Raw genomic sequence first — 27,986 nt, 5'->3', positions numbered from 1 at the left:
AGCCACTCTGTCCCTATCCCTCAGTAGCAGCTGCTTCCTCACCCTGGAGCTGCTGCTCTGGTTCAGCCACCCACCAGGACCCACACACCCCTGTGACTTTTGTGTCTTCTCCCTACCACACCTTGCCAATCCACCCAGACACCACATTTTGGCTGTGGCATCCCACAGGTGCCATTTTCTCTCCATCATGGAGAGAAAAACATGGTGGCCATGGCTGAGGGAAAGGCAGGATGATAGGAATTGTTCCCAGGAAGGCTACATGAGCAACACAAAAGGGAACTAAAGCAAGCTAATTAAATACACGTGATAAAATCACAACAGTTTTAGCCACACTGAATATCCAATTAGGTCTATTAAGCTTGTGGGCCACAGCTATGGGAAGGGATCCTGGGTCTGGCAGAGTTGGACTAACACCCACCAAGAGCCTCCTGAGCATTCAGGAAACACTGGTTATGGCTCTTTTTTGGGTAGCCTGCCCACCCCAAGCAGTCCTGGGATAGCACAGCCCTGTGCCCACAGGCTTGGCCATCTCCCTCATTCATGCAGTGCCTGTGGTGCCCTGCAGCCAATGCCTGCTCCTGCAGCTCTCAGCAGTAGCATTATTTATTCTTAAAAACTGCCTTTTTTGTTGGGTTTTTTTTTTTTTTTTTTAATAATGTTTGCACACAGATTCAGTTGCATTGTTTATAGCCAACACTTCAACATGTGCTGGCACACACACCCGAGAGAGAAAAAATAAATTAAAAAAAGACAACGGAATTGACTGGAAGTGAACAGGAACTCCAGCTCAGGGTGAAATATTCAGCCTGTGGTGTGTTTTTTGCAGGATGGTGCCTGCCTCATTCTTGCTGTTTAGGTGAGATGAGGGAAGACTAGCCCGCAGCAGGGCTGAAGTTGTTTTTAACTCCAGCAGAAGGGGCGATTTGCAGGACGCCACTTATTTTAAAACATCCCTTTTTCCCGCAAACCTCTCGCAGGGTTTTTACACTGCCAGAAAACCTGCCCCGAACGGCAGGAAACGGGCTGCTACGAAAGCAGAGGGTGGGGGTCCGCGGGCAAGAGGGAGGAAGAGAACTACACCCCCTCCTCCCCAAACCTCGATTTCTTTTTGGAGGAGAAAGCCCTGAGGGCGATGAAGGGGATCCCGGGGATCCCTCCCTCCCGTCTCCCCGGTACAGCACCGGTGGAACGCGCGCACACACACACACACACACACACACCGACTTTCCCACATTAGAAAGGGAAGGGAGGACTTTTAACGTTATTATTAATAATAATTACAATTATTTTTAGCGAGAAGGAACGAAGCTCGACGGGAGCGATGCCGCTGCCGCAGAGGATATCTGGGAGTGGGCTAGGAGGGAAGCGGCAGCCGAGGTAGAGGGTGGTAGTAGGGGGAAAGAGGGAGGAGAGGAAGGGTGGATTGGGCCCCAAGGCACAGGTAGTGAGGGGGCAGGAAGCGGGGGCGGGCGGCGGGGCGGGCCGGGGAATCGAGGGGAGGGGAAGGGGAGGCGGAGCCGGGCGGGGGGTGGCCGTAAGGTGAAGGTTGTTGCAGTGGGTTCATTAAAAGACAGAGTTCAACTCCTCGCCGCCGTAGAGAGCTGCTGGGAGGCTGGTTCGGCGGCTGGCGAAGGGGGGACAAAAAGAAAAAAAAAAAAAAAAAGAAAAAAAGGAGAAAAAAAAAAAGAAGAGAGAAAGAGAAAAGAAGAGGGATCAAACCCGCAGCTACTTCAAAGAGTACCAAGAGGAGCGGGCCAAGAGCGGCAGAGGGGACCGCGGGAAGAAGGGACAAGGCTGTGCGCTCTCGAGGCCCGGCGAGGAGGATGATAAACGTGGTGGCCGTGTGGCTGGTGGCCCTTTGCTTCCAGGCTGCTGTCCCGGTGAGCGGCGGGGGGCGGGCGGGCATTGCACGTGGGGCGGCGGGGCCCCGGGCGACCGGGACCAGGGCGGGCTGGACCGGGGGGGGCCCCTGAGCCCCCTCCCCCCTGCTCCCCCTTCCCGACTGCCTATGGCGGGGGAGCGGTGCCATGCCCTGCCCTGCCGGGAGGGCTTCCGTGGCCTTTTGTGCTGGTGGCGGGTTCCAGCCCGGGCTGCCCCCGCAGCCTTAATTCAAACCAGACCCGCGGCGTCTGCTCCCGACCTGCCGCCGGCTCCGCCCCGGTGCGCTGCGGGGCGGGTGCTGCCCGAGACCCCCCGCCGGGGCGCCCGGGAACGGGGCCAAGGAGGGGAATAGTGGTGGGGAGGATGCTCACGGCCTCCCTCCGGCGTGGTGCGTCCCGGAGGGGAGAGGGGCGAGCTATAAGTTTGAGCGAGCTCTCGCATGTGGCCCTTTGTGGCAGGGGAGCCCTTCCCCGCGCTTACGGGCGACTTCTGAAACGGAGAGAGCGCTCCTGGCGTTCCTTGGCACAGCCCGGTACCGAAGGGAGCTCGGGGTCGGCCGCTCCCCGACTGCCTTTGTGCCCGGAAAGCTCGGCCAGCGGAGGGTATGTCCGGATGCCTTTTACTTCTGCCCGCTAGAACAAAACTCCTGGTGATGGAGGCGGCGCACGAATCCCTTGGCTCCCCCGATGCCCCTGCAGGGAACCAGCCCCTGGGGACCCCCGATACCCCCTCGGACGGTGGCGAGCAGCAACCCCAAGTCCCACCGCTGCCTCCAGCCCCACGGAGCCGCCAAGGCGGGGGGGGGGGGGGGCTGGGGTACCCACTTCTTCTCCTCCGCCCCTCACCGCCTCCCTCAGCCCTGCCTGCACTCATTTCATGCGCTCCTGAACACAGGAGCACTGCCAGAGTGAGCCGTGCACTTTCTCAAAACTCCGATGTTTCGGGAGGAGCTCTCCTGGGGGCTGTGCAGAGCGGCTCCGGCGGGAGCCACTGCGTGGAAAGCTCTGCTCGGGTCGTGGAAATCTCTGCTTCCATGCAGCAGCACCGCCAGATGTCATCCACGAATAGAGGATGGCTCTCCCGCCGCTCCCCGCCTTGCGACGGAGTGAAAGCGCTTTGCTTGGCTCTCCAGGTCTGCGCTGAGGGCCTGGGCTCTGCCTCGGCCCTTAAACCTCTGTGTGGAGTTAGAGAGTGTGGATAGGAGTCCTTGTGGCCAAGGGGCCCGAAGCCCGAGGCTCTGTCCCCTTTCTCCTGCGGTGGGGGACACCCCGTGTGCACGTGCTTGGACCTGGGTGCCCATCGCCCGTGGAGTCTGTCTGCACCTTTAGATGAGTCAGAAGGAAACGGTGGGACGTGAGGCTTGGTGTGAGCAGGCAGGATTATCACAGTCAAAACTGGCTGGTTTTTTTCTTTCTGAAATGGGAGAATTCATTTGAAACTTGTCCAGAGATGAACTACAGCAGCAGTGGGACAAGCTGTGGTAGAACAAAGTGCATGGCAGGATCTAAGCTACTCGAAATACCCCCAGTTTCACAGAACTATGCTGTCTGTGAAGTCTGTTGATCTGAACACACACCCTTCTAGCCTGCATGGTAGTGAGTAGGTTTGAGATGGCTAAAAATGACAAGCATGTGAGTGCAGTCAGCCCTGCTTCACGGGGAGAGGGAACTCCTCACAGCTTCTGAATAAGCTCTCTACCAAAATAGGTGGGCAAACTGCAGTTAATTTGCAGCCTCTGTTGTGTATTTGGTTAAAACTCCCCTCTGATAAATATTCCTTACTAGATATTATAAGGATGTGAAGTAAATGCTTGTCTGGAGTTCTCCTCTGTATAAGACACAGGCCTGGATGATGCCAGATGGAGGGGTTTTCCAGGTGAAAACACAAGGAGCAGAAGTCCTTGGGGCTCTCTGGGGTGACTCAGTGCTGGGGCTGTTTCACTTCTGGTGATCATGTGGCCTTTTTCCCAGGTTGAAATGTCAGTGACATGGGCCAACCTGCTATTCCCACCCTCCTGGAATATGCTTTTGAATCAAATAGCAGAAAGCCTCTTGTGTTGACCACAAGAGTCAAAGGAGAGGGACCTTACCTCTTGCTTTTTGTATGCCAGATGACTGTGCTCGGGGCACTGGCATGGTTGTGTTGGGTTCTTGGTGATCTGATTACTGGAAAACATCACTGCTGGCTCATCACTGGACCCTTGGCTGTTGCTGCATACCTGGACTTGTACATGGATGTTGGAGTGAATGCAGAGGAGGGCCATGAAGATTATCAGAGGGCTGGAGCACCTCTCTAATGCTGACAATCTGAGAGAGTTGGGGTTGTTCAGCCTGGAGAAGAGAAGGCTTCAGAGAGAGACCTTATAGCAGCCTTCCAGTACCTGAAGGGGTCCTGCTGAAAAGCTGGGGAGGAAGTGTTTACAGGGGCATGTAGTGATAAGATGAGGGGATGATGGTTTTAGGCTGAAAAAGGGCAGATTTAGATTTGATACAAGGAAGAAATTCTTTACTGTGAGGGTGAGACAGTGGAACAGGTTTCTCAGAGAAGTCATGGCTGCTCCTCCCTGAAGTGTTCAAGGCCAGCTTGGATGGGGCTTGGAGCAACCTGGCCTAGTGGGAAGTGTCCCTGCCCATGCAGGGGGCTTGGAATTAGATGATCTTTAAAGGTCCCTTCCAACCCCGAACTATTCTGTGATAATTCTATGGTATTGTCATAGAAGTACTAAGCAGGAACAAGAAAATGCCCAAACAATAGCTGTTTTTTTTCCGAAAACAACTACAGGAATGGTTGAGGTTCCTGTTTTTCTTCAGAGTTGCAATTTATTGCTTGTAACACCTTGTATGAGAGTAATTGTCCTTTCTTAGCATGCAGGCATTGATTTCCTTGAAATGAGAAGGCTTACAGATCTTAATGGACTAACCTAGTTAATTCTCTCAAATGGAAGCTTCTATATGGTACAACCCTGCCACGAAGCCAACTCAACCAAAATGCATAGCCTGTTGCAGGAGGGCAGTGGACAATCCAGCCTGTGAGGGGGAAAACAGTTTGTGATTGTTTTATCTGGTGTCGATGCACACTAGTAATTAACACAAGCTTAGAAGAGCAGGCAGAGCATTTTGCCAAGGGTGATACCATTCCTATCTGAATGTAAGTTAATTAGAAGACACTAAATACTCCAGCTTGCTTGTTAAACATGCAGGCAGTGGATAAGGAGGAAACTCTTTCTTCTATAGTACCTGCAGAGCAGTGCCACAACATTTATCAGGCACTATAAATGGTGCTTTCCATCTGCACACTTGCTTGATGGTGGTGACCTCCAAATAGCTTGTATCTGTCCAACTCTTATGAGAGCAGAGATAAATATGTTGTGGTCTGTATTGTGTCAGGGTGCTCTGCTGCAAGTTTTCAGTCTTTTGTTCCAGGCTTCTCAGTTTCAGGCTAGAGGAGCTAACATTTTTAATGGCAGCACTCTGAAACTTCTGGAAACCAAACAATCCTCTCTAGCAACCTGAGACAAGTTACAGCAAGTGTAAGAAACCTGTAAGCCTTCTAAAATTAAGCTAGTGCACTAACCTGAAATGTAGGCTGCTGTTTTAGCAGCAAAATTGGTCCATTTTAAGTATGTATTTTGCATTGCTAGTGCTTAGATGTTTCCAGGTGGCCTATATAGTAGCACTTCAGCCTAACCTTGTTTGAAGTGGCTCTTATGTCCAGGAATCATACTAATGCCTCTGAGAGGGATGTTCCACACCTGTTTGTGTCATCTGGCATTTTGGGAGCTGGAATTCTAGTAGTGCCTGCCAGGGGGAGGAGGGAACTTCTTGGGAGAGGGAAGATAGGACCCCTTTCTTGAGGAGGTGCTGCCAATGATAAAATTGCAGGGCTTCAGCTTTGTAGCGTTAGTATTTTCATCTTGGATGTTTCCTACCTTTATTAACTCGGAGCAATTAATGCAAGACTCTAGGACAGCTGGAGATTGATGCATGTAGGGTACTTCAAATGGCACTAGTCCCTCAGGTCAATGTTCAGTTGATGTTAAGGCACCTAAATGTAGGTGTCTATGTGTGTGCTGGGTGCCTAAGCTGTCATTATAGTCATGGTGATGTAATCAGTGAAGCCAACAAGAGTCATTATCTGACCAGTCCCTGCACATCTGCTTCAAGGTGGATTGGTTTGTCAGGGCTTTGTCTAGATCTCATTTTGTCTATACAAGGAGCATAGGCACCTTTACTTTAGTGTCTTGATCTGAAAGCAGTTTAGCTCAAAGTGATAATCTTACTTCTGTGGCAACTTTCTCCATGCACAAATGTTTTTGTGCCAAGAGAACGAGCAAAGCAGTGGGAAACATCAGCTGTCCACTAGAATGACAGTTCTCTCCTGTGTAGTGCAACTGGATCAGTGCCTTCAAACAAAACCACAGTCTTGCTCTGCTAAAGGCTGTGGAAGAAATTAGAGACTATAGTTGGGTCTTGTACCAGTGTTCTGAAGTGAGGAATATGAGTATGAATGTAAGTGGATCTATTTGGGGGAAGGGGGAGGTTGATTCTGAGGTGTTGAAGAAGCATCAGCCCATTTTGGTATTTAAAGGAACTGTTTATTTGTGGATTAAAAGTCAGGAACCTCTCTGACTACCTAGATTTTGATACGGGCAGTGAACTTACAAAGTAGGTTTGACCAACAGTGCATGAACTTCTGGTGTTTCTTACAGGGTCACTTACCTTCTGAGCTGAGAAAATACTAAAATGCAGAGAGCTTGGGGTGTCGTCTTAGGAGTTCTGAGCATCAGTTTTGTTAACAGGTCTCTAAGTTAGAGTTGGCTGTCATACTTCAATTGAATTACTGCTCTGTTAGGCTACTGGTGTACCACAGCAATGAGCTTTATCTGGCCTGGCTAGAAACCTGGGACAGGGCACATTCTGCTGTGGAGATGCTGGTGGAAAAGTTACTGCACTGTAAAGCCTTACCTCAAGGTGAGATAACATTTGGACCTCCTACAAGCAACTCTTGTGGAGCAACATCTGCTAATGGGGTGGTTTCCCAACCTCTCAGTTTCTCAAGCAGTGCTTGGCTGCAGTCGGCATTCTGGGTCTTGTGGAACCGGCATGGGTCCAAGGGAGTCTGTTAGCTTGGGCTTCTTGCCACAGTTCACTATAATGTTTGCATCTCACCACTGAGACCAGTCTCACCAGTGAGGCTTGCTTTGCTGGATGGGAACCAGCCTGTTAGTGGGATTTGGATGGGGTTGGTAATTGAACTTCCCGTTGAGTCACTGGAGCTGCAGTTACAACTGAGTCATGGAAGTGTTGTAAGTCATGGCTTCACCTGCTCGGCTGCTGGTGTGAAACTCCTCTGAGTATTGATCAGTTGAGCCCTTGCTGCTTCACTGATGCATCTTCCTGCTGTGCTTTCCGGCAGAACTGTCTTCTCCACAGTACTAGATTTTGCACTTTTGTTCTCTTTGATGCCTGCTCACTTTGTGTTCAGGGCTTTTCTAATACCTGAAAGGTCTTCAGGTTTGCTATTGCAGACTGACTCTGCCAGCCAACTTAAAATACTCATGGCTATCCTGCCTTTCATGGAGGCTCTGTGCTCTGGTCATACTCAACAGGGGAACTGTTCTGCACTGCCTGTGCAGTCATGACAATGTCTTGTTGTCCAGTCACGGATACAAAGGCTGACAGTCCTGATTATGGGCTGTAGGCAGTCCCAGATGTGCACTCCTGTCAACCAGCCTTCTGCAAAGTACAGCAAGTTCACACAGCAACTTCTCTGAGTGCCCTGGCTCCATCACTGAGTGTGCACAAGCCATAGATGAAGAACAGGGATTGCTCTTTGTCTGCCAGTGCCACGTGATGGGGAGCTTGTTGCCTCTTAAATGGAAGGAAACCTGAACTCTGTTCCAGTTGTAAGGGGAGCACGCTGAGTGCCTTCTGGGCAGCACTGTGGACCATGGCTGTCCTGTGCTGTAGACAGGAAAGGTCTTCTAATTAGTTCCTAATGCTGGTGGCAGTATGTATCCTGGTCAGAGCCAGTCAGCAGCACCAGGACAGGCCCTTGCATCTAGGGATTACCAGACAAGCAGAATGTATATTGAAGCCAGAGGTGGGCAGGGGAGAGTGGAGCCACTCTACCATCTGGAGAGCAAGCCATGATTAATGTAATGATTTCCAGATGAGAGCTCCTGTGAAGCTCCATGCTGTAGCAGTGGTACTGCTGAGCCTTCCGCTGTTCCCTGAGGACCAGGACTGGCAGCTACACTGCTATAGGGAGAGACTGCCTGGCTCTTTCCTGTCCCAAAACAGGACCCTAATGCTGCCTTATTGTATGCTTTGTGACCAGTTGAGTGGAGAAATACAAATCTAGGAATGCATATTTTTCTATAGAGTGGTATCTGTCCTTGGCATGTGCTATTTGTTGACCAGTTCACTGCAGGATTTGGAGGCTGTTTGCCCTCACCCCAGGATGATCTGACAGATTTCATTTTGGATCATGGTTGTGCAACCACAGGAGCTTGGAGCAGCCTGTGTATCAAAAACCTCAGTCAGGTAGGAGCATCTCTGCAGAAGAACGAATCTGTTATCCCATTGACCAGCTAATAGGTATCTTTTTTTAGGGGCAGAGCCTGGGCTTTTTTTGGTCAAGACATTGAGGGGTTAGAGGAGCGAAAGCTCAAACTGGAGGCACCACAAAGCTTGCTTGAATTCCTGTCTAACACAAACAGTAATATATGTGATACTTTTCACTCCCCTGCTGTGCTGTCTGCTTATGAAATTGTAGCAGTGGCTCTCACACCAGCAGATGTGATGGCCAAATGAGATTTGTCCACCTCAATGGCTCTGACATGGTATAAGTGGCACCTACATGCAGTGGAGAAGTGGTAGTGAGGCTTGCACCGAAACTTGCCTTATAGCCTGCAGCTAGACAGCTTTGACTTCTAAATCTCTTTCTGTCCTAACGGAGGAATCATCTAGATGCTGACTACTTTCCCATCAATGAACAAAGCTCCTAACAAAAGAGGCTGACTCTGGCATGTCTGGGCAGTGGCAAAGGAGTGCTCTGCTATCGTGCACTTGCATCAACTGACTCATGGCCTCCAAGAGGAAAGCTGCTGCTACCTTAATCCTCCAGCAGCAAAAAGTTCCTCAGTCTGCTTTTGCAGTCACACTGAGCTGTGAAATGGTGGTGTGCTTTTCGTTACAGAAGCTGGGAGATGTGGTTATGAATAATTAGAAGTTATTACTGTAGTATCTGAAAAGTGCTAAATCCTCTGTATGCCCCCACATCCCTGGCACGTGGCCAGGAGGCATTACAAAAATCCACCAAACCTGACCTTGATTCTAGCAAGTAAAACAGGCTGGATTGTAGCTGCCCTGTGGACAACTTAAATGCTAGAATCCCAATTGTACAGCAAATCTTATTTTCTCACCTGTGTCCCACCACAAGGTTGGGTGCTAGGGAACCTTCCCATGCATTATTTGGGGGCACACCAATTGGCAAGGCTGGAAACTGTGCCAGAGAGCATGCTAATAACTTGATGGTCTAGATTGTGTTCCAGTGCCTGGGGATGTTCCCTGATGTTGTTTAATTTACTAGTACTTCTTTACTGGTACTTCTTGCCAGGAACTTGTCTGAACTAAGGGAGGTGTTTTGCTAGGAGTAACTTGGTACTAAAGCAATTTACCCTGCCTTGCAACTTAGTACTCTTTTAATGATTTGTCTTAATGCCTGACAGTCCACCAGAGGTGGCATTAGTGGTGTCTCTTTTCACAGCATAGATATGTAAAAAGCAGGAGTGTCCACAACTTCAGTCTTACAGAGTCCCTGTGAGGCAGGAGAGCATTTGGGCTGCACAAATGAGGTAGCATCTCCCCCTAAACTCTTAACTTCTTTCTCCATTGATTTGGTGACTGCTCTGAAAGAAGGCCATGGGGAAGACAGGTGAACAAGCCAGATACCCAAAAATGAAGGCATGAGGTGGCTGAAGCCAGTCTGTTAGAGTGAGACCTGATAACAGGGAAGCTCTCTGCTTTATCCTGCTTTTGTGACAGTTCTTTGTTCAGGGCTCTGCTATCCTTGCACTAAGAGGTGCAACTGAATGACTCTGGTTCAGTTGATCAGTTAACTGGTTTAGTTTACTAGTTTACACTTGGTGTGTGATGAAGAAATGTCCAATGCTCACTTCTGAAATGAGTCAAACAATAGGTGACTAGAGCACGATTGCAGCAGCTGTTTTTCTAAGACTGCTTCTGATGGGGGGGATTTCATTTGATGCTTCAGTTTTGACATGGTAACTCAACACCCTCATGACTCAGCTTGGAACTATTCCAGAGAGCTTCCATGTGTCATTGATGTTGCATAATTTAACTGTAAATGGGGCAGTAGTAAGTAACTGCTGCCAGAACTTTGCCTTTATGTGGGATTACCAACGTTTTTGACAGAGAGACCATTAGTGTCCTAGGAAGAGGCACTGTGAACTTGACCTCTGCACCATTTTATATGGGTAGGTCACTTGCTGTATGATCCAGCCATTATGAGCATTCATGTTTCTCAAAGGGGCTTCATGCAGTTTGCACTGTGTTCTGCATTGGAATAATTCAGTGAAATGTGGTCAGCCTATGCCCAAAGACCACACAGCCTATTGCTGTTTGTTTGTTCCAGGGAGACTTGTAGTACCTGAAATACTTACATGTGCTTTTCTTTGTCACCTGTGCTCAGGAGCTGCTAAGATTATCTGGAATGAAGGGGTGATGCTGGAAGTGCCTCTTTGAGAAGACTCTTAGGATGGGGGCATAGGGTATTCCTGATCTGAGATGTGGCTCTTGCATCTGGTGGAGATGTTTCAGTCATTGTGTGCATGGCTTAGTCATGCTGATGTAACTACATCTGTTTGGCAGGGAAGAATTCTGCATTACAAACAATCAAGGCTTAGTCAACACTTTAAGATCGTGTGATAGTGTGGCTCATCATGTAGGGAGAGATTTGATTTCTTCACATCCATGCTGGTTTACTTGAAACCAAAAAGGGTGAAGCACAGAAGCAAATGTAAAAATGTAGATGTAGCTGTGTGTGTTAGTGTAATGCCTGCCAAGGCACAGGAACTGCCCTGCATTGGGTTAAAAACAGCCTAAAGCTGCTTGAATGGTCCGTGTGAGTCCAGCAACTGGCTGCTGGTTGAGACTTGCAAGTTCCTTCTTAATAGGCTGGTGGGTGAGAAGTGTGAGTCCTGCTGTGCAGAGCAGAGTTCCTGACAGCTGGGTAGAGCTCAGCTCCTGGGAGTCTGAGCAGATCCAAAGGGAGCTGCTGAATGACAGCTCTTGGCTCACTTTGCTGCTTAAGTCTAACTTGTTCCTGCAGCTCCCTTGCAAATAGGGATGGTCTTCTGCAGCAGAGGGACAAATAACAGCACCAAGGGGCCAGGTTGTTGGGTGTGACAGGCCCTGCCATCTGGTGTGCACATGTGAGAGGGAGACTGAGACAGTGTCTGCTAAAGCCAGGCAGCTCTTTCTGGATGCTTCCAGCAGCTCCCTGATCCATCAGATCTTCAGTGGGATGTCTGTCTGAAAAGGCTTGGTGGTGTTGCTGTGACTAAGAATCTGGGCATGAGATTTATAATGAAATACAGCATCCAGAGGTAACAGATGTTTGGAATCTGGGTATGGAAAATACAGTTTGTTAGCAAAAAAAACCCCCAAAAAGCCAGAAAAACAACCAACGAACATTTCACAATCATTGGAGATCTCATCATGGCTCCTTCTGGAGAAAACGTGGAGTTTACAAAAGCAATAAAGAAGACCTTGTCTTGGATTGCTGAGTGTAAGGCTGGTTGTCATGATGTGCAGGACTTGATGTATGTCTTGCAGGGTAACTACAAGCAGATCAGCTGGGAAGCTAAGGCAGAGTTTAATAGCTGGCAGGTGTTGATGCCACTGAGGTGTCAGCAAATAAAATAACTTTTGTGTGTAGGCAGTTACTATAGGATGTATCCAGTTTCTATAGAAAATATCCTCCTATTAAAACCCTAAGTCTGTGTGGATCCACTGTAAATTTATGTAAACTAATTGGAGTGCCTTGTCAACTTTTTTTATTGTAATGCTGGCTATTTGTAGGTTTAAGTAGTCTCATGAAATCTAGCAACTAACTTGTTTTAGCTGAGACCTTTAATACTCCAGGGCTGCGAGTTCAGCTTTCTGCTGAGGTTTAAATAACTTCCTAGCTGCTAGGAACTAGAAATACTGCCAGGAGACCCTTAGTTTGATGTTGCACTAGGGACTTTCTGAAACTTGGATTTCACTGACCTAGTGTAGCACTGCAAGCAGTTTTCCCAAATTGGAAACATATAAATGTATCACTAACACAGTCAAAGCTTCTGTGATCCTTCAAGATCTTACAACTTTGTCTCCTGGCTTCTTGGCATCTCTCACACTAGGTAATTGCTAAAGTTCAAGTAGGAGATGAGGGAAACTGCCAGGACTGAGATAAGAACCTAGGTCTTCTAGCCATGTGCCTGGTTACCAAAGGCTGATACTCTTGCCTGATAATGATTCCTGGAGGCAGGAAATATTCCTGGCTGCCTGTTGGCTTCCTTTCTTTAGGTGATACAGACCAGCTGCTTCCTCCCCAGAATACTGTGTAGTGTGGTGATGAGGTCACTTCTGACTGCTGGGAACACATCTGCTCAGGTCAGAGCTCTGCTGTAGCTGCAGTGTTTGTGGTCATTCTCCAGTAGCACAGAAGCTGTCACAAAGCTCATCTGCAGTGGGGCAGTAGTTGCACCAGACAACTGCTATGGGATTTGTCTCCAGGAGGGAGGCTTCCCCAGGACCACAGGCACATTCCTGTTTGCCTGGTGCTGCTGAGAGGTGTGGGTGGTTCATGGTGTGAAGGCTAAAAACTTGAAGACTGGACATGCCATAGACCAGGTCATGCTTTTCTCTAGACACATCTCTGATTTCTGAGCTGGGGCTTCCTGAGTGGAATGGCTGAAGAAGGAAGAAAAAGAGCAAGTTGTGTTCCAGTGGGACCACAGCTCTTAATTGTGTCCTGACAATGTGTGTGTCCTGAGTGCTGCAGTGCATGCTGACCAGTGTGAGCTGACAAACTATTGGAAGAAAGGTTTCAAATGGGCTGAATGGAGACAGTAGTTGCTTTGCTGCTCTTCCTTCAAACCCAGTCTTGTACTGCATTCACCAGTTTCAGGGCTGAAACACCAACTGGTCACCTTTACTGGGAGATGGTTGCTTCTTAGCTCTATGAGGAGACTTGCATGCTGTCCAGGAGCAAGCAGGCTGTCTGAAGCCCACTACTGCACTTGCTATGGGGTGGATCTGTAGAGTTTCACTCCAGTGACAGTGCTCAAGGCAGTGAGTGAGTGGCAAGAGATGGGGCAATGAGAAATTTGCACCCAGATGCAAGCAGGGCTGTTTGTTTGTTCGCGGCAACAGAGGCAAATGAGTGGATGGGAGTAATTGTCTATGGATAGAGACTGTTTTTGTTTGGACTGCTGTTGAAGACAAGGTATTCATATGTGTTTGAGGGCAAAGATACAAAGTTCAGTCTCCATTTAAGTGGCTGTAACTACTAATGCTTTGTCTGAGGTGAGCAGCTCAACCTCAGCTGCCTGAACCCCAGGGGAAGGGCTGTGTGCATACTTCAGTCTCCTGTGTGCTCTGAAATAGCCATGTTGGGTATGTGGTAGCCAGGGGGCAAGTGGCTGTGCTGCTGCAGGACAAGGAAGAGGCAGCAGGGACCTTAGAACCTGTCACTTTTAATTTCTTCTTCCATCAGGAAGGTCATGTTTATTTGTGGTGCAGTTCCTAGGATGCATGGGTGTGCATGGTAATAGTATCCATGGGTTTTGGGCTCCTAGAGTTCTTTGCTGGATGGGTTTCCATTTCATGAAGACTTTGACCTGCGGCATACTTCCCTCTTTCAGCCTTATTTTGTCAGGGTTCCTGCGATGGGCTTTGGCTGAAACTAGGCAATTCCCCATCTGTACTTTTCTAAAGAAGCAGATGAGCTGGCTGGTGCTGTAAGATTGAATCTTCTTTGATGGCTTTGCTGCACTAGACAGTACGAAGTGCTGGTGCCTTTAAGTCAGAGGGTTTTAAGACCAGTAAGGTTTGTCTGGTCTCAGCTTAAGCAGCTCATTGCAGGTCTCTCAAGCCAGCTGAAATGCACTGACATGAATTCCCCAGGATGAACTGAAGCTGTTAGCTGTATGGCTTCACTTCCCTTGCACCTCCTTTACAAACTCTTTGAGGTTATACATTGACTGTGGCTTTTTCTCCTGCTATCTGAAGAAATGAATGCCTGAGCTCTCAATGATGTTAAGGAGCTGCAGGGAAGGCTCTTTAAAGAAGGGCAGTTATAGCATAAAACTGAACTGGCTGCTGCTTGTGAGGTTACTGACAGGGAAAGGAGCTTCCTTGTTAGACTGCAGGATGCTGTGAAGGTGGGAGACAAAAGGCCATATTGTGACAACACGACCTGCCACTAACACAGAGTTTGAGTCCCTGTTGTGTGCCATAGGTTGGGGATGCCTTGACCTGTCAGGGAGATTCAGCCACAAGCCTGGGCTGCATTGCTTGGCTGGAAGGAGCAAGTTGGCATGATGCATCTTTATTTGATATGTCCTTCAGATGAAAAAGCAGGAGCATACTCTAACTCACTTCTCTATACTGCTGAAGGACTGACTAAGCTTCTAATGGAGCTGACTGAGAGAGAACTGGGAGGTAGCTCAGCTCTCCTGTATCAGAACTGGCATGGTTCTGTATGCTCCTAGCAGCATCCACAGCTGATGTGCTGATGCTGTGCAGGGCCAAAAACTTCCTCAGCTGTGGTGTCCATGAACCTGACAGACGCCTGGCTTTGCTCAGCCCTCTCTGCTGAAGGATGTGCATTATACTCAGTCCAGTGCTGAGCTGCAGTCACACCACACCTTCTGTGAAGTTCAAGTGGCTCAAGACAAAAGCAGTGCTACTGCCTTTCTGAGTAAGGCATCTATCCAGCCTTTGCTGCTGTGTTTAGGAGATCTGGGAGGACTTAAAGGCACTGCTGGCAGACTTGGGAGCAAACCTGATCTATCATGAACAAACAAACTACGCAGGAGTCTGCCTACAACCCCTCTCCTTGCTCCTTTTCCTGTAAACCTGTGCAGCCTTTTGAGTCAGCCGCTGATTTGCATGCTGCCTGCAGTCTGAGGGTGGTGATGCACATTTCCATAATGCATGGTGGTGGCAGGGTGTTTGACTGCCCCTCTGCCCTGGGGTAGGTGAATGTGTGTCAGCATCTCGGGAACCCAGGCTGTGATTCTCTGGTAATTGCTTAAGCAGCCCTGGCTGCTGCACTCAGCCCTGTGCCAATGCAAACACTTGTGCATTCATGCACTGAGCAGGACTGAGGAACTGGTCCTACTGGAAAATTCTTTGCATGATGTTCTCTCTCTCTCTCTCTTTTTTTTTTTTTTTTTTTTAAGCTAGACTAGCTCCCTGCTTCACTGTGAGACTGCAGGAACAGCTATGCAGGGATGGTTCAGGAAGCATGAAGTGACACGTTCTTGTGGGAGGTGGTGTTGTTTAAAGGGCCCCTCTGCAGAAGGTGAAACCCAACCTGATGGTGACAAGCTGGTTCATTTTTGCTCTTGGCATGTTGATGGCTGTGTTTCAGCCCTATTTAATTAAAAAAGTTGCCCTGACACAAGGAGAAAACGTAATTCTGATTGGGCAATAGAGTGCTACTTATCAGGTGAGCCTCTGGAATTATTGGGACAGTAGCTGCTCTGCATATGGAGTAGCTGGATGCTTTTCTTCCATGGCTGCTGAATCTTGTTCAAAGGATCAGAGCATGCTGCTACAGCAGTGGCCACAAAATTTGACAGAAAAAGAGGATCAAAACCTTGCAGACAGTGGGCAGAGTTTACAGTCTGGTCTGGTCTGCTCATAGTGGAATAGATCCTTAGAGCTCTCATGCTGTTTTGACTAGGAAGGTGTTTCACTGCCTTGAGAGTGCCAGGAGGTGGTTGCTACGTGATGATCAGGCAGCTCCTGTTGCAACCAGGGCCTCTTCCTCAAAGATAATCCCCTTCACAAGTCACCAGCCAGTAAGAACTCAATTAACCAAGATTTTTCTGTATTCTTTATACTAATAATGATCTGACAGAGAAGCAGCCAGGTTAACTGGCATACTTAAATATTGCTGCTAGAATGGTGCTTGCCTTGCTGAGCAAAAGAGAATCCTTTACTTTCCACTTGCTTCCCTTTGGAGCCACTACCCAGTTACTGGAGTCGACATAAAGTGATGAATGGAAGCGTGGGGATTCTGAAGCTTGTTGATACATAGCAAAAGCTTACCCAAGGAGAGGAAAAATGCCTCAATTTGAAATGGGGAGGGCAGATAGTTGTAATGCTTTGAAAAACCTTGACTGGACCAACAGGCAGGGATAAAAACGCTGCTTGTCCAGCACTGGGGTCAGTATCTAGGCTATTCAGCCCATGAGTTGTTTGTGGGATGGTTTGCAGCTGCCTCTCTGCTCTTTGGCCTGTGCTGTTGGTATCTTTGTCTCTTCTGTAAGATACCTGCTGCATTAACCTGCCCAGGTCACCAGGCAGCACTGGTGCTTATCTTGAGCAGTACAGCAGCAGAAGAAACAACTGGAAGTGCATTTAGCTGAGATGATGCCACACTGCTACTGACTTCTCATGTAGCAGGCTTGCCCACAAACTTAACTTCTGACTTGCCATAAAAAAGGATCAGTTCTGTTTTGGCTGCTGCAGAGTTTATGCCTGACTGTTAGAACTGAAGGTGTGCATGGTTCATTTAATGCTGGCAGTCTGTAGGCCTGCAGAGAAGGGGGACAGGTGAAGATGCTGGCAGGTTATTTTGGATTTTTTTTTTCCCTTAATCATTTAAGCTGTTTTTTGACCATGGACATCTGGGATCATGTGCTAATCATGTGTGGGCTATTAACTGCAGAATATCAAGGTTTAACAAAGCTAAGATTTCATGTAGCAGGTGGTTTTGTCTTCCCACACAATATACCAATATTTGGAGGTTAGAAGCTCTTCAGTATTTCTGTTAGCGGAACTAACACTGTTCTTCAATACACATAGAAAAATGGTGAAAGAAAAACCTTTCTGTTTCAGTTTTGTTTAGAGCTGTTCAAGTCCTTGTGAAAGGCTTTTTTCTAGATGCTCCAATATCATATTTGGTAGTCAAACTCCAGAGAAAATGCTTGTCTCGTTTTTATGTCTCATTTAAACAAGAGATTCCAGTAAAATTGGAATAGTCTTGAAGGATGCTATGGGAGGTGTTTGAGGTGGGAGATCTCATTACAGCTCATGCTTTTTCTGCCAAATAAGAAGGATTTAGGAAAAGCATGTAAATTTAACAGCATTATTCAGATAATGGAGGATTTTGAGTGCTTTTGACATTGCTGTAATAGGTTGATCACTAACTAGGATTATTAAGAGTGGGATACAAATCATCCTTAATCTAGTTTAGGGCTTGTAGCAGCTTGTGGAAAAGCCCAGTGGTTTTACTTACCTCAAAGAGCAATTTGAAAAAAGCTGCTTCCTTTTACACATACCATGGCTCTAAATTTAAGAAATGTGCTTCCCAGTTTGGGCAGGGTGAGATCAAGTAACAAACTACAGACTTCCTCTTCATGAGAGAGTACTTCAGATTTGTGCTTGAGCTGGAGGGAGCTCTGGCAGCTGATAAGCACAGAAAGGTTCATATATTGACACTGTGACCAAGATGAAGACTAGTTAGAAATGATACTTTTAATGAAGGCAAAAGAAGAAAAGAAAATTAAAAAAAAAGGCCTGGAGTATATCATACTTCTGGAGCCAATATTGCTAATGAGTTGTGAAAGCCTGGCCCATTCTTGATTAAATTGAAGATGCCACTAAGCAGCCTTCTGGTTGTCCCAGCAGAGCTGAATAACTATTGTTCTGCAACAATACAGTGCTCAGCAAGAGCAGAGGCTGAGTCTCCCCAGGGTTTCCTCTAACCAGGCTGCTTTGATACTGGTAGAAGGGGGTCTTCCACTGGTTAATGTGAACTAGTTAATGCATCTCAAAAATGCTGTTAAAGATTTTACCCCTCACATGCAACCAAACTTAGTGACACCAAATGAAAGGAGCTAGGTAAGTACTTCTGACCAGTTGTTTGAGCTGCTAAAATATAACAAAAAACCCAGGAGCATGTTATATGGTAAAAAACCAACATGCAGTAGAGAAATTGAATTTTTTTTACTAGAATACATGAGAAACCACCAGGAATCCTTCAAAGGATACACTGCCTGAATTTAAAGGTGTACATCATCCAACCTCTGGCATTAATTACAATGTTAATGGTCCTCGGTGGACCAAAAAATAAACCATATGGTGATGGAAGTAATTTCTAAAAACACATCCACATTAGCTGATGATATCCAAGTCTGATAAAAAAATGTTGAGATCAAGTAATGCAGAGTTGTTGGTAGAACAATCTTGCTTTAAACTAGAATTTAATTTCAGCCCTTCTGTATGAGAGCAAAACCTGGTATTTCAGTCTGTGTTCTGTGCCCCTAATCCTCTTGACTAATGAAAACCTTTCTCATTGGTGTAACTCGGTGGCAACAAAAGGTCATGGAAAAGCCTTGACCATGAGGTGTGTGTTTGTCTGAACAGCACGGTCCATCTTCCTGGTGCAGACCCAAATTAGTTCAATCTCTTCCGATGCTGTCCTGAGCCAGTGTTTTATGTTAACCTTGCAGTGTCTGTAAACTTTCAGCAGCAGATCATTACAGAAGCCTGACCTTTCCACAGTACTTTAATTCTGTGGTGCTATAAGGAAAGGTTACTGCCCTTCCTGCCTACTGAAGCTATAGAGCACGGAGCAAGAAGTGTGGTCTTTATAGAACTGTGCAGTTACATAAATTAGGCAAATGTTCCTTAATGCTCATGTGTCATGAAACTGGATGATGTTGTAAAGTTACATCGCTCTGTGGATATTCTGACTACTATTCATAATTCTATACTGTCCCTTCCTATATAATTCTATACTTGAGTCCCTCTCATATCCCTGGCTTCAGACTACCTGGTCGAAGGGTGATGGTGCAATTCCCTTTGGGACAAGTAGGACACATTTAGTGCAGCTTCACTGAATTCTCCTACAAAGCTGTGGGAAGCAGACTTACTAACGTGAAGTCATGTTTTCTGTTATTCTCCTGAAGCCAACTTCAGGGGACAGAGGCCAGTCTGAGTCTGCCTTGATGTCTGCAGGGTGGCTGCTGAGCCACAGCTGGACACCTCTACACTGAAACATCACGAGTCTCCACTGGTTGAGACTGAACAGCACTGGGCTTTCCTCCTCTGAGGAGGACATAACTATTCCTGCTAAGCTAGAGAAATCCAACTAAGATTCAAACAAGTGTGTGACAAGGGCTATGGAGAAGGAGAAAATTCAGCAGCCTGGGAAGAGGCTGAAAGCTGAGGTGTGAGGGGAAATGTGAGGGTTGGCTGGGTGAACATGCTGGGTGCCAGGAAAGGAAGTGTGTGGCATGGCTGAACAAGCTTCAGCACTTAACACCACGAGGGGAAGGGGTGCTGGGTCGCTAGTCAAGATCAAGAGTTGCTATTTTCATTTCCTGACAGTTTGGGATCCTTTCAGGAGTGTGACTAAGGTCTACAGACCATCTGTGCAGGTGTTCTGGGAAATCCTGTGTGATCTAGGCATGAAGATTCAGATTTGGGGGCCAGTCTCGATCCTAGATAAGGGTGTATGGTGTGATGCCTTAGACTACCAGCAGTCCCGGGCTTCAATAAAAAGCTGGAAAGATTATTTCCAACTGCTTCAAGAAATAAAGTCTTCCTCTTGGGAGGAGAATGCACCTCTTCTTTTGCCATGCATCCCCCTTCTGCACTCTGAGAGTGAGAACAAAGGATTGTGCTCACCACTGCTAATGCAGGAATTCAGTTTCTGAAGTCTGACTTCACTTTTGAACATACTCAAAAGGGTGCCCAAGGGAGCAGAGTTTGGAAAGCCTGGCAGTTTTTCCTGTATTCTTTCTTTAGCAACACTTGTTCTCTTATATTTGAAATATAGTGAGATCAGCTCATGTGAGTCACTGACCTTTGACAAAAGGAGGAGAACACAGAGGAAGTACTTCTCTGACCTGCTTTCTATGGATGAGTGCAAAAGCACAGTGCAAACAAGCAGGGGCAAATCTAAAAATCCAAATAACCTCATGACATGCAGCTGAACAAAAGATTGAAGGGTAATTTCTTGAAAATTACTGTAGAAATATGTGTGCAGAAGCTTGAGGAAAAGTGGTGTGTCTTGTTTTTTCCAGTAGAGAAGGAAAGCACTAAAAAGTTTAATGTCTGAGGTTTTTTTGTTCTTACTTTCTTGATAATTAAAATAATTTAGTTACAATGATCCTCTAGAAGGGGAAAGATCTTGGGCCTGATTAGGTTGGTAGCAGCTTGCATGCTTGTCTTCAGTGAGGTTGAATCTAATGGGCTAGTTAACCAACTTGGAAACCAGTTGTTCTGTGGAAATGTGGGGAAAACCGGATAAACCTGATAACTTAAAAGAATGAAGAGGAGATAGAGCCAATAAATTCAGCCAGGCAGGTATTAAAGTGACCCTGGGAGAGCTCAACTGAGTTGTTTGACAGATGGTGCTAGTGCTAGCTAACTTCTTCCCAGGATGAAAATGAGTTTGTTAGTAATTTTTAAGTGACACTGTGTTAATACAAGCTAGAGAAATACAATGGGCCTGTGTGCAAAGCTGGTAAGAATGTTCTGGGTTTTTTTTTTTTACATAATAAAATGACATTTCATACTCTTGATAAAACCATAATCAGCTTGAATTATGCAGTGCAGTATCTTCTAAACTTGCAGATGGGGCAGTGCTAGAAAGGGATGATGAGGGCACCTTGAGGATGTGATAGAAGTCAAAGTTCTGGAAAACGGGCAACGTAGTTGGATGGGGAAAGATGAGATTCAGAAGTGACCTACAGGGCTTTGGTTTGAAATCTGAGAAGGGAGAATGACTCTTTAGGTTACAGTAGCCCTGCAGAAATAAACCTGGGGCTAGTCATGAGCTGAGAGTTAAGTATCTTGTACTGATAAAAACATCAGTGCATACAGCAGAGGCCAACAAGATTCATGAAGTCCTCACTCTCCTTTACCTAATCTTAAAGGGAATCTCATTCTACTTATAATTAGATGTTGGAGTTTCAGATACGTGAACTGCACTTGTCTCAAAAAGCAGAAAATCCAGACTACTTTGTTTCCCTTCCCTTTTTGTTCCTTGCAAGTAAAGCAGTGATTCACAGAAGAAGTGGTTGGTTGATAGCAAAGACATGAGCAGTCAGAACCTGGCACAGAATGGTTATGTTGTGTCTAAGGTCTGGGCTCCAGATGCTACCAGGCTGCAGCACTGACTGGATTCCTTGCCACCTTCTTTCCCAAAGCAAGTGCAGCCTGGCAGCAGTGCAGAGAAGGGAGACAGCAAGACTGACCTTTCCAGCACTGAACAGACTAACTACTCATCTGGGGAGGAAGGGTGGAATGAAGAAAGGAGAAAATGCAATCTGAACAGAGGAAGTTTGTGTAACCTTCAGGAGTGCAGAAGCAATGTGATAACTTTATGTAATCTCATCACTAACACCTTTTTTCTCCTTCTCTTTAAAGCAAACTACAAATCTGAACCTTCCTCCTGAAGATCTTGATTCATCTGGTGATGATGATGATGCATTCTCAGGCTCAGGTGCAGGTGAGTTATTAGCACTTTTACTGCTTGTGCTTGATCCTTCCAGAATGTGGTAATCAAGATCTTGATGAGCATCCAAGCTAATAAGGGGGGGAGGGAGGGAGCAATCACACGGCTCTGCCCCAGGTTATGAGAGTTAGAAACAGAGAAAGAGCCTAATGTATTAATCTTGTATTTCTTCAGATACTAACAGTTAGCAGAGAATGAGTTGTAGGGGACTTGAAAGGGAGCAGAAGCAGGTAAAGTGTGTCACTCTTAATATGAGATTCTGCATGAAGAATGTTATGAAACTGGAGTGATTCTTTACTCGTAGGGAAGAGAGACCATAAGAAAGCCCTTGTCCTTTCCTGTGAGCTGACAGGAGATACCATTTGAGAATGTGTAAACCCCAGCCTGCCAACATACAGCAAGTGTAAATTTTATCTGTCATTAGATGTGCAAGTTCTCAGAGACCATAATTTTTTAAAAGTGGAATAAAGGGGTTTTATGTTAGAGGTGGGGAATCATTACAAAACTGTATGAGAGAGACCTTTGGTATTCAGTGCTGAAATTGAGGAGATTCTACTGAGGAAACAGCAAGCTATTGAAATCTAAAACATGGTAACCTTCTGCTTCCTTTCAGCCACATGCTTGTATTTTAGATTAAATTCTGCAGAAGAGCCTGAAATCAGTGCCAAATGTGCCAGTGACTAAAGATGTTGAGTATATGGATGACTGCTCTGAATCACATAAGATATTCATGGTAAAAGAGGCAGACAACTGTCCTGAGCAACCCTGAGTGTACTGAAATGACATCTCTCTTGTTGGCCTGTCCACAAACAGAGAGTAGTACTTGTTGTGTGCCTTGGGGAGAAGCAGATGAATAACCAAGATATTGCTGAATAGTGCTTTGGTCTGTCCCTTCCTTACTCTGCTGAACAGGATAAGGAATTACACATTGAGCTGCTGTTAGGAAAACTTGCTAGGTGGGTTAAGCATCATCCTTAGACCAGCATCCTGAAAATGCTATTAATAGGTCTCTAAACAGGCCAAGGATAATATTTTTTTATTTGTTTGCAGGTCCCCTGACTGACCAGTCTCGCACATGGAGAATCCCAGAACCAACTAATGCCACGTTGTTGGCAACACCAACAGGTTTCCATGAACAGCCATTTCCTGGGATTGAGAGCCAAACTGAAAAGGAAGTAATAACTCCTTCTGCAACTAGTAATGTAGTGACAGAGGAGCCAGTTGTGGCTGTCAAGGACGAAATATCCATCCTGGCCTCACCTGATGAGAAACCAACAAGAGATGTGGTTACAACAACAGTGAGAAGCCCTACCACTCACTTTCCTTCACTGGTTCATGTCACTCCTTCAGAAGCCACAGGCACAATCCATGAGCCTGAACCTGAAATCCCAAGCTCTGCTGTGCCAGACAGTAAAGATTTGCCTGAGCCTCATGCTACCATCCATAATGAGGGAGACATCACTGCCACCCCCACGATGACAGCTGCAAAGGACGTTGTTCCTACGCAGGAGGAGGTTTCTGAAGATGGCTCTGGAGACCCGGTGAGGACTAATAGCTTTGACACTCTTTCCAGGGTGATGGCTTTAGTAGTACATAGTAAGTTGGTTTTGCAGGATAGAGTGGTCATTTGTGTAAAAAAAAATTATTTATTAGGTTTTATTGGTGGAGGGTTTTAGATGAGGAAAAACAAAGCTGTGGAAAGTCTCCAGCAACAGCCATGATGAGAAACATGAATAACCTGCTTTGTATGTCCCAACAGGGAGACTTCATTTTGACTAAAGATGAGGATTTGGTTCCCACCCAGAACTCAGAAGTGCTGGCTGACTCTGGGAGAAATGCCAAAGCTGCAGGAGCCTCGGGAATTATGGACAGAAAAGAAGTTCTTGGAGGTACCTGATATTCTGGATTTATAGTTGGCAAAAGCAGACACTGGTAGGAGTCTTCCAGGCAGCAGAAGCTGCAGTTCTGCAAGTACATCTCTGATCATGAATGCCAACTTTTTTATTTCAGAGCTCTGAAATGAGGGTGGCAATTCATGATCCTGTTGTCATCAAAACCCTAATTGGGGCAAATATTAATCTGCTAATAGCAATGCAGATACTGGTAGTTATCTGGAATTTGAAGCTTAAACCTATTCCTTTACTCCTCTAAAATCACAGTAAAGCTTGGGGTCAAATTTCTAGAGTCAAATGATGGAGCTTTTTGTGCTTTGCAGCATGACCTGGTGGGAGATCTGTGTCTCTAGATTTACCCCATGTAGGTGAGAAGACTCTTGGTAACAGCAGGGTGACTGTTTTGTCAGGGGGCAAAAAGACAATTTCTGGAAGTCATGAAGTTTGGGACCGTGCTGTAAAGAACAATCTGGAAATTACAATCATACTGGCATTATCTGGTGGGCTGTCTAGAGTAATTTGTGGTTTTTTTCCCCTTCTAGGTGTTATTGCTGGAGGACTAGTAGGCTTGGTGTTTGCAGTGTTTCTAGTTGCATTTATGCTGTACAGAATGAAGAAAAAAGATGAAGGCAGCTACTCACTGGATGAACCAAAACAGTCTAACGGAGGATATCAAAAACCACACAAACAAGAAGAATTCTATGCATAAACACTGACTTTCAGGACACTTCTTATTCCATCTTTCTTGGACTGTTCTCTCCCTGCACGTGGACCTCCTAATGTGCTTTGCATTAAACTTAAGCCATATGATCATTGGGTTATTTGCCCTTACCACTTTGCCATTGGAAATTTTATAACTACAAAGTAGATCTGGATTCACTGAACATTCCCTGCTTTCTTGCACAACTTTATTATTATTTTATTTTTGTTTTCAAACAGAAGTGGGACTGCAAGTTCCTAAACTCACTTTGGTTTATCTAAAGACTGCTGGGGCAGGCGTTGGGGAGAAGACAAGGGAGCACTGTATGTATAAACCTCTTGAAATTTAGGGAAAGGGCTAGCAAGAATAAACAATTACCAGTGCTCAAATTCTGTATAGCAAGGATCTTTCCTATTTAACTCATAGATGTGTTTTAAGTGTAACAACTGGCTGTGCTGTTCAGGTGTTTGATACACTGCAATCCTCCAGCTCTATCTGCCGTATTTGGAGCACTTAAGGCCTATAAGACATCCAGCTGAACATGATTTCTATTGAAATGAGGTGTGAGGGCCAGGGTAAGCAAGTGACTGTCACATGGTTTAAAATAAATCATCTTTTGGAAGCATTATCCCATACTCAGAACCAGCTCCTGAGCAGTTGGTGTGTACACTAATATCAAACAGACCCCAAAAGCAAGCAGAGACTTCATTTTACCAATAATGTTGGGCTGCCCCACTACCCACTTGCTCCTTCTAAGCTTAGGTAAGAAATAGATTTTTTTTTTTTTTTTTTTTTTTTTTAAGCAGTCTCATCTCAGACATTCCCTCTCCTTTGGTGCCAAATCTAGGCTGGGCTGTCGTGCTGCAAAATCTCTTTCCCCTGCACTGCTGTGTGACTGATGTGGCATTGTACCACCTACCTCTCTGTGCACTGTTCCCAGTGGCTGTCTCAGAATGTGTTCTGCTCTCTGTGCCATAGAACACCATGGCACACAGGGGTGGAAGGTAGAAAGCAGCATTATCATAACTTTGCAGCTAAGGAGTAGGAAAACACAGCATTTTGAAACAAGCCTGGTGAAGGCTAAGTGCAGGTGGCCTAAATCTATGGAACAGTTGGCATGTTTGTCTCTCACAACTCTGGAATGGCTCTTCAGAAGCTGTTCCTGCACTTTGGAGAGCAGCAGCTCCAGGGATGTCAGACTAGTAAAGGCTGAAAAGCAAGTCCTGAGGAAATTCTGGATGCTTGAAGCTGTTTGTGGTCAGATAGGAGGCACTGAGACCTCATTTAGGGTCTGGAGTATCTCAAACCAAGTGAGGAGAAAAGTGTGATGTTCTGCACAAGCCTTACTCCTGCTCTGCCTTGGGTTAGCTTCTTGCAAGTTCAGTTCCTCATCACTCAGTGCATAAAGTATGGGGTAGGTGGAGTGTTTATAACTGATGTAAATATTTGTATTTTGGGGCCAGAGGGAATGATTTGAGAATATTGCAGAAGTTGGTACAAATGTTGCACACGAGCAGTAAAACTTAAAAACCTGTGTAATTTAAATGAAGTATAGAACACTCCTGAGCTGCTATGCAGCTAAAATTGGTGCCTTCTCTGCAAATCCAAGAAAAAAAACCACAACTCCTTGATTTCAAACTCTTCTTTATGCACAAAGAAAATACGTGTAGCTGGCTGTTTTTAACTAAAGCTGCAAAGTCCATTATGTCTTTTTTTTTTTTTTTTTTTTTACTGAATGAATTTTTATAGGATAATGCAATGACCAGATGGTGTTAATTTCAGCTGTAATTCTTTGCTTTGTATAGGAATGTAGAAATGTTGTTTGATAGGTTTATCTATGAAAAGGTTCTTCTAAAGCACAGGAAGATAAAGTGGTGAACTTCAGTTGTACCTCACAACCTTGTTAAGGGGAAAGGAAAAAAAAGACTGTATATTTTGGTAGTCTGAACTGACAGTTTGTGAAACAAACATGACATTCTGAATTATTTAAGTGGTACAAATGAAATACAAGTTCTAACAGAAGATGCAACATTTGGTTATCTGTATGCCATGTAAAGGTATACTGCAATAAATGGCATTTTGGCAAGAATGTGTCTCAGCTGTGAACATTGCTGTATGTAGCTCCTCACAAAGCAGATGTGGTTTTTAAGATTGCCCAGGTCTTTAAGGAAGTTGGATTCCAAGTATGAAAAGTCTGGTGCTGAACATGGAAGTTCAGCTCAGAATATGAAGGATGTTTCCTGCTTTCCTCTTACCCTGTCTGGGTTCTGGGGAGCTGCTCTACCCTGAGGCAGTGGTTTAGGTTATGAACAGGCTGGAGTGGAGGCTTGCAGGAAATACTTGTTAGAACTCTGTGGCATTTCAGGCTGGTTCTGATTTTGGGAGCTCTCACTGCTTGTGCAGTATGTCACTATCTCCCAAAGAGGTGAAAAATGTTGTAAATCTTGCACAGGGCTCCCTCTTGCTACCTGCTGTCTGCTTCCAGGAGTGTGAGAGACAAAGATGGAGCTTTTACCTCCAAGGAGGGATAGCAGAGCAGGCCTGTCCCAGGTATGCTGCTGTAGAGCATCAGTTACTCTGGGGTGGTACAGCCCATGTAGAAGGAAAGGGAGCAAAATAGAAGTTGAGAAACTCCCTTCACAAGATGAGGCAGGTGAAAAGCTGCTTTCAGACAACCCCCTTGCTGCCTGCCTGGGTGGGTCTTATTGCAGCTTATACAATTCTTTTAAAATACTTTCAGCTGTAAGTTTGGTTTTGTTTTTGTGGGTTTTTTTGTTTTTTTTTTTTGTAAATTAGTCACCATATTTTTATTTTATAATCTCCACTTGCTTGCACTGGAACCATGTGAGCTGTGTGTTTTCCTCTCAGAAAATGGAAGATGTTGCTTTCATAGCTAAACAAAGCTGGAAAATGCCTTCTAAATGCATGCTCACTTTGCCAATCCTTTTAACTGGTTGAGAGACCTGTGTAAGATCAGGGTTGGCTGTTTTGCACAGCAGTGTCTTACCTGATTTTCCTTGGGGGTTCCCAAGACTTTTGCTTCCACCTTTCTAGGCAATGTGGGAAGTTAAGGTAGAAGACAGGAAAACTGAGGGAAATGGTAAACTTCTGTGTAAAAACCCTTAAAAGTAAAACATGGTGTCTGCTCCTCAGTATGCACTTAAGAGAAAATACCGTAGTTATAATAATCCATAGAAGGACTGGTGTGCCTCTCTATTCTGGCATACGGGTAGCTGGGGCTTTCCTGAGTCACGTTTCTGTTCACTGTGCTTCCTGAATTTCTTCTTCATCCATGCTGGAGCAATTACCCCATTTGCTCTTGTTCACAAGTGAGATGTAAAGAATGTGTCTGGCAGAAAACCTGACCCCTTTTTGTTCTGGAAAAATGAGCTGGAGTGTGTAAATGCACAGAATGTCAAAGAAGGCAAACAGTGAGGACTTTTCACAAGTTTCACTTTGTCAGGTTGCATTAGACCTTATAAAGAAAGCTAAAGCAAATCTAAAAGCCTGTATAATCTTGTAATTGAATCAGAGAACAGGAATCAAAAAAAAAGGCCCACTTCAGGGGGCACTGAGAAGAAAATTATTTCAAGCATTTCATAAATGCCTTATCTGAATTTTCATCAGGACTAGTATGTATATACAGTGATAAAAATAAGCAGTGGAATAAAGGTACAGGGTGAGATTTACTCTGAGGTAGCACCGAAACTCAAAAGAACCTTAGAACATGGAAGAGATGAGCT

At 45.8% G+C, this 27,986-nt stretch overlaps 1 protein-coding gene across 1 annotated transcript; it reads left to right on the top strand.

Moving 5' to 3' along the window:
- Window positions 1-1,581: 1,581 nt before the first annotated feature.
- Window positions 1,582-26,329, top strand: SDC1 (syndecan 1). The gene is made up of 5 exons (XM_030448288.1): window positions 1,582-1,880; window positions 21,564-21,645; window positions 22,702-23,192; window positions 23,411-23,540; window positions 24,086-26,329. Exons 1-5 carry the CDS (start codon window positions 1,824-1,826, stop codon window positions 24,250-24,252), a joined length of 927 nt encoding a protein of 308 aa, XP_030304148.1. The 5' UTR covers window positions 1,582-1,823; the 3' UTR covers window positions 24,253-26,329.
- Window positions 26,330-27,986: the final 1,657 nt, after the last annotated feature.

The sequence above is a fragment of the Calypte anna genome, chromosome 3, assembly GCF_003957555.1.
Source record: "Calypte anna isolate BGI_N300 chromosome 3, bCalAnn1_v1.p, whole genome shotgun sequence".
In the NCBI taxonomy this organism is placed as follows: domain Eukaryota; kingdom Metazoa; phylum Chordata; class Aves; order Apodiformes; family Trochilidae; genus Calypte; species Calypte anna.
The sequence above is the reverse complement of the archived record's forward strand: the minus strand, read 5'-3'. Positions and strand labels throughout refer to the sequence as shown.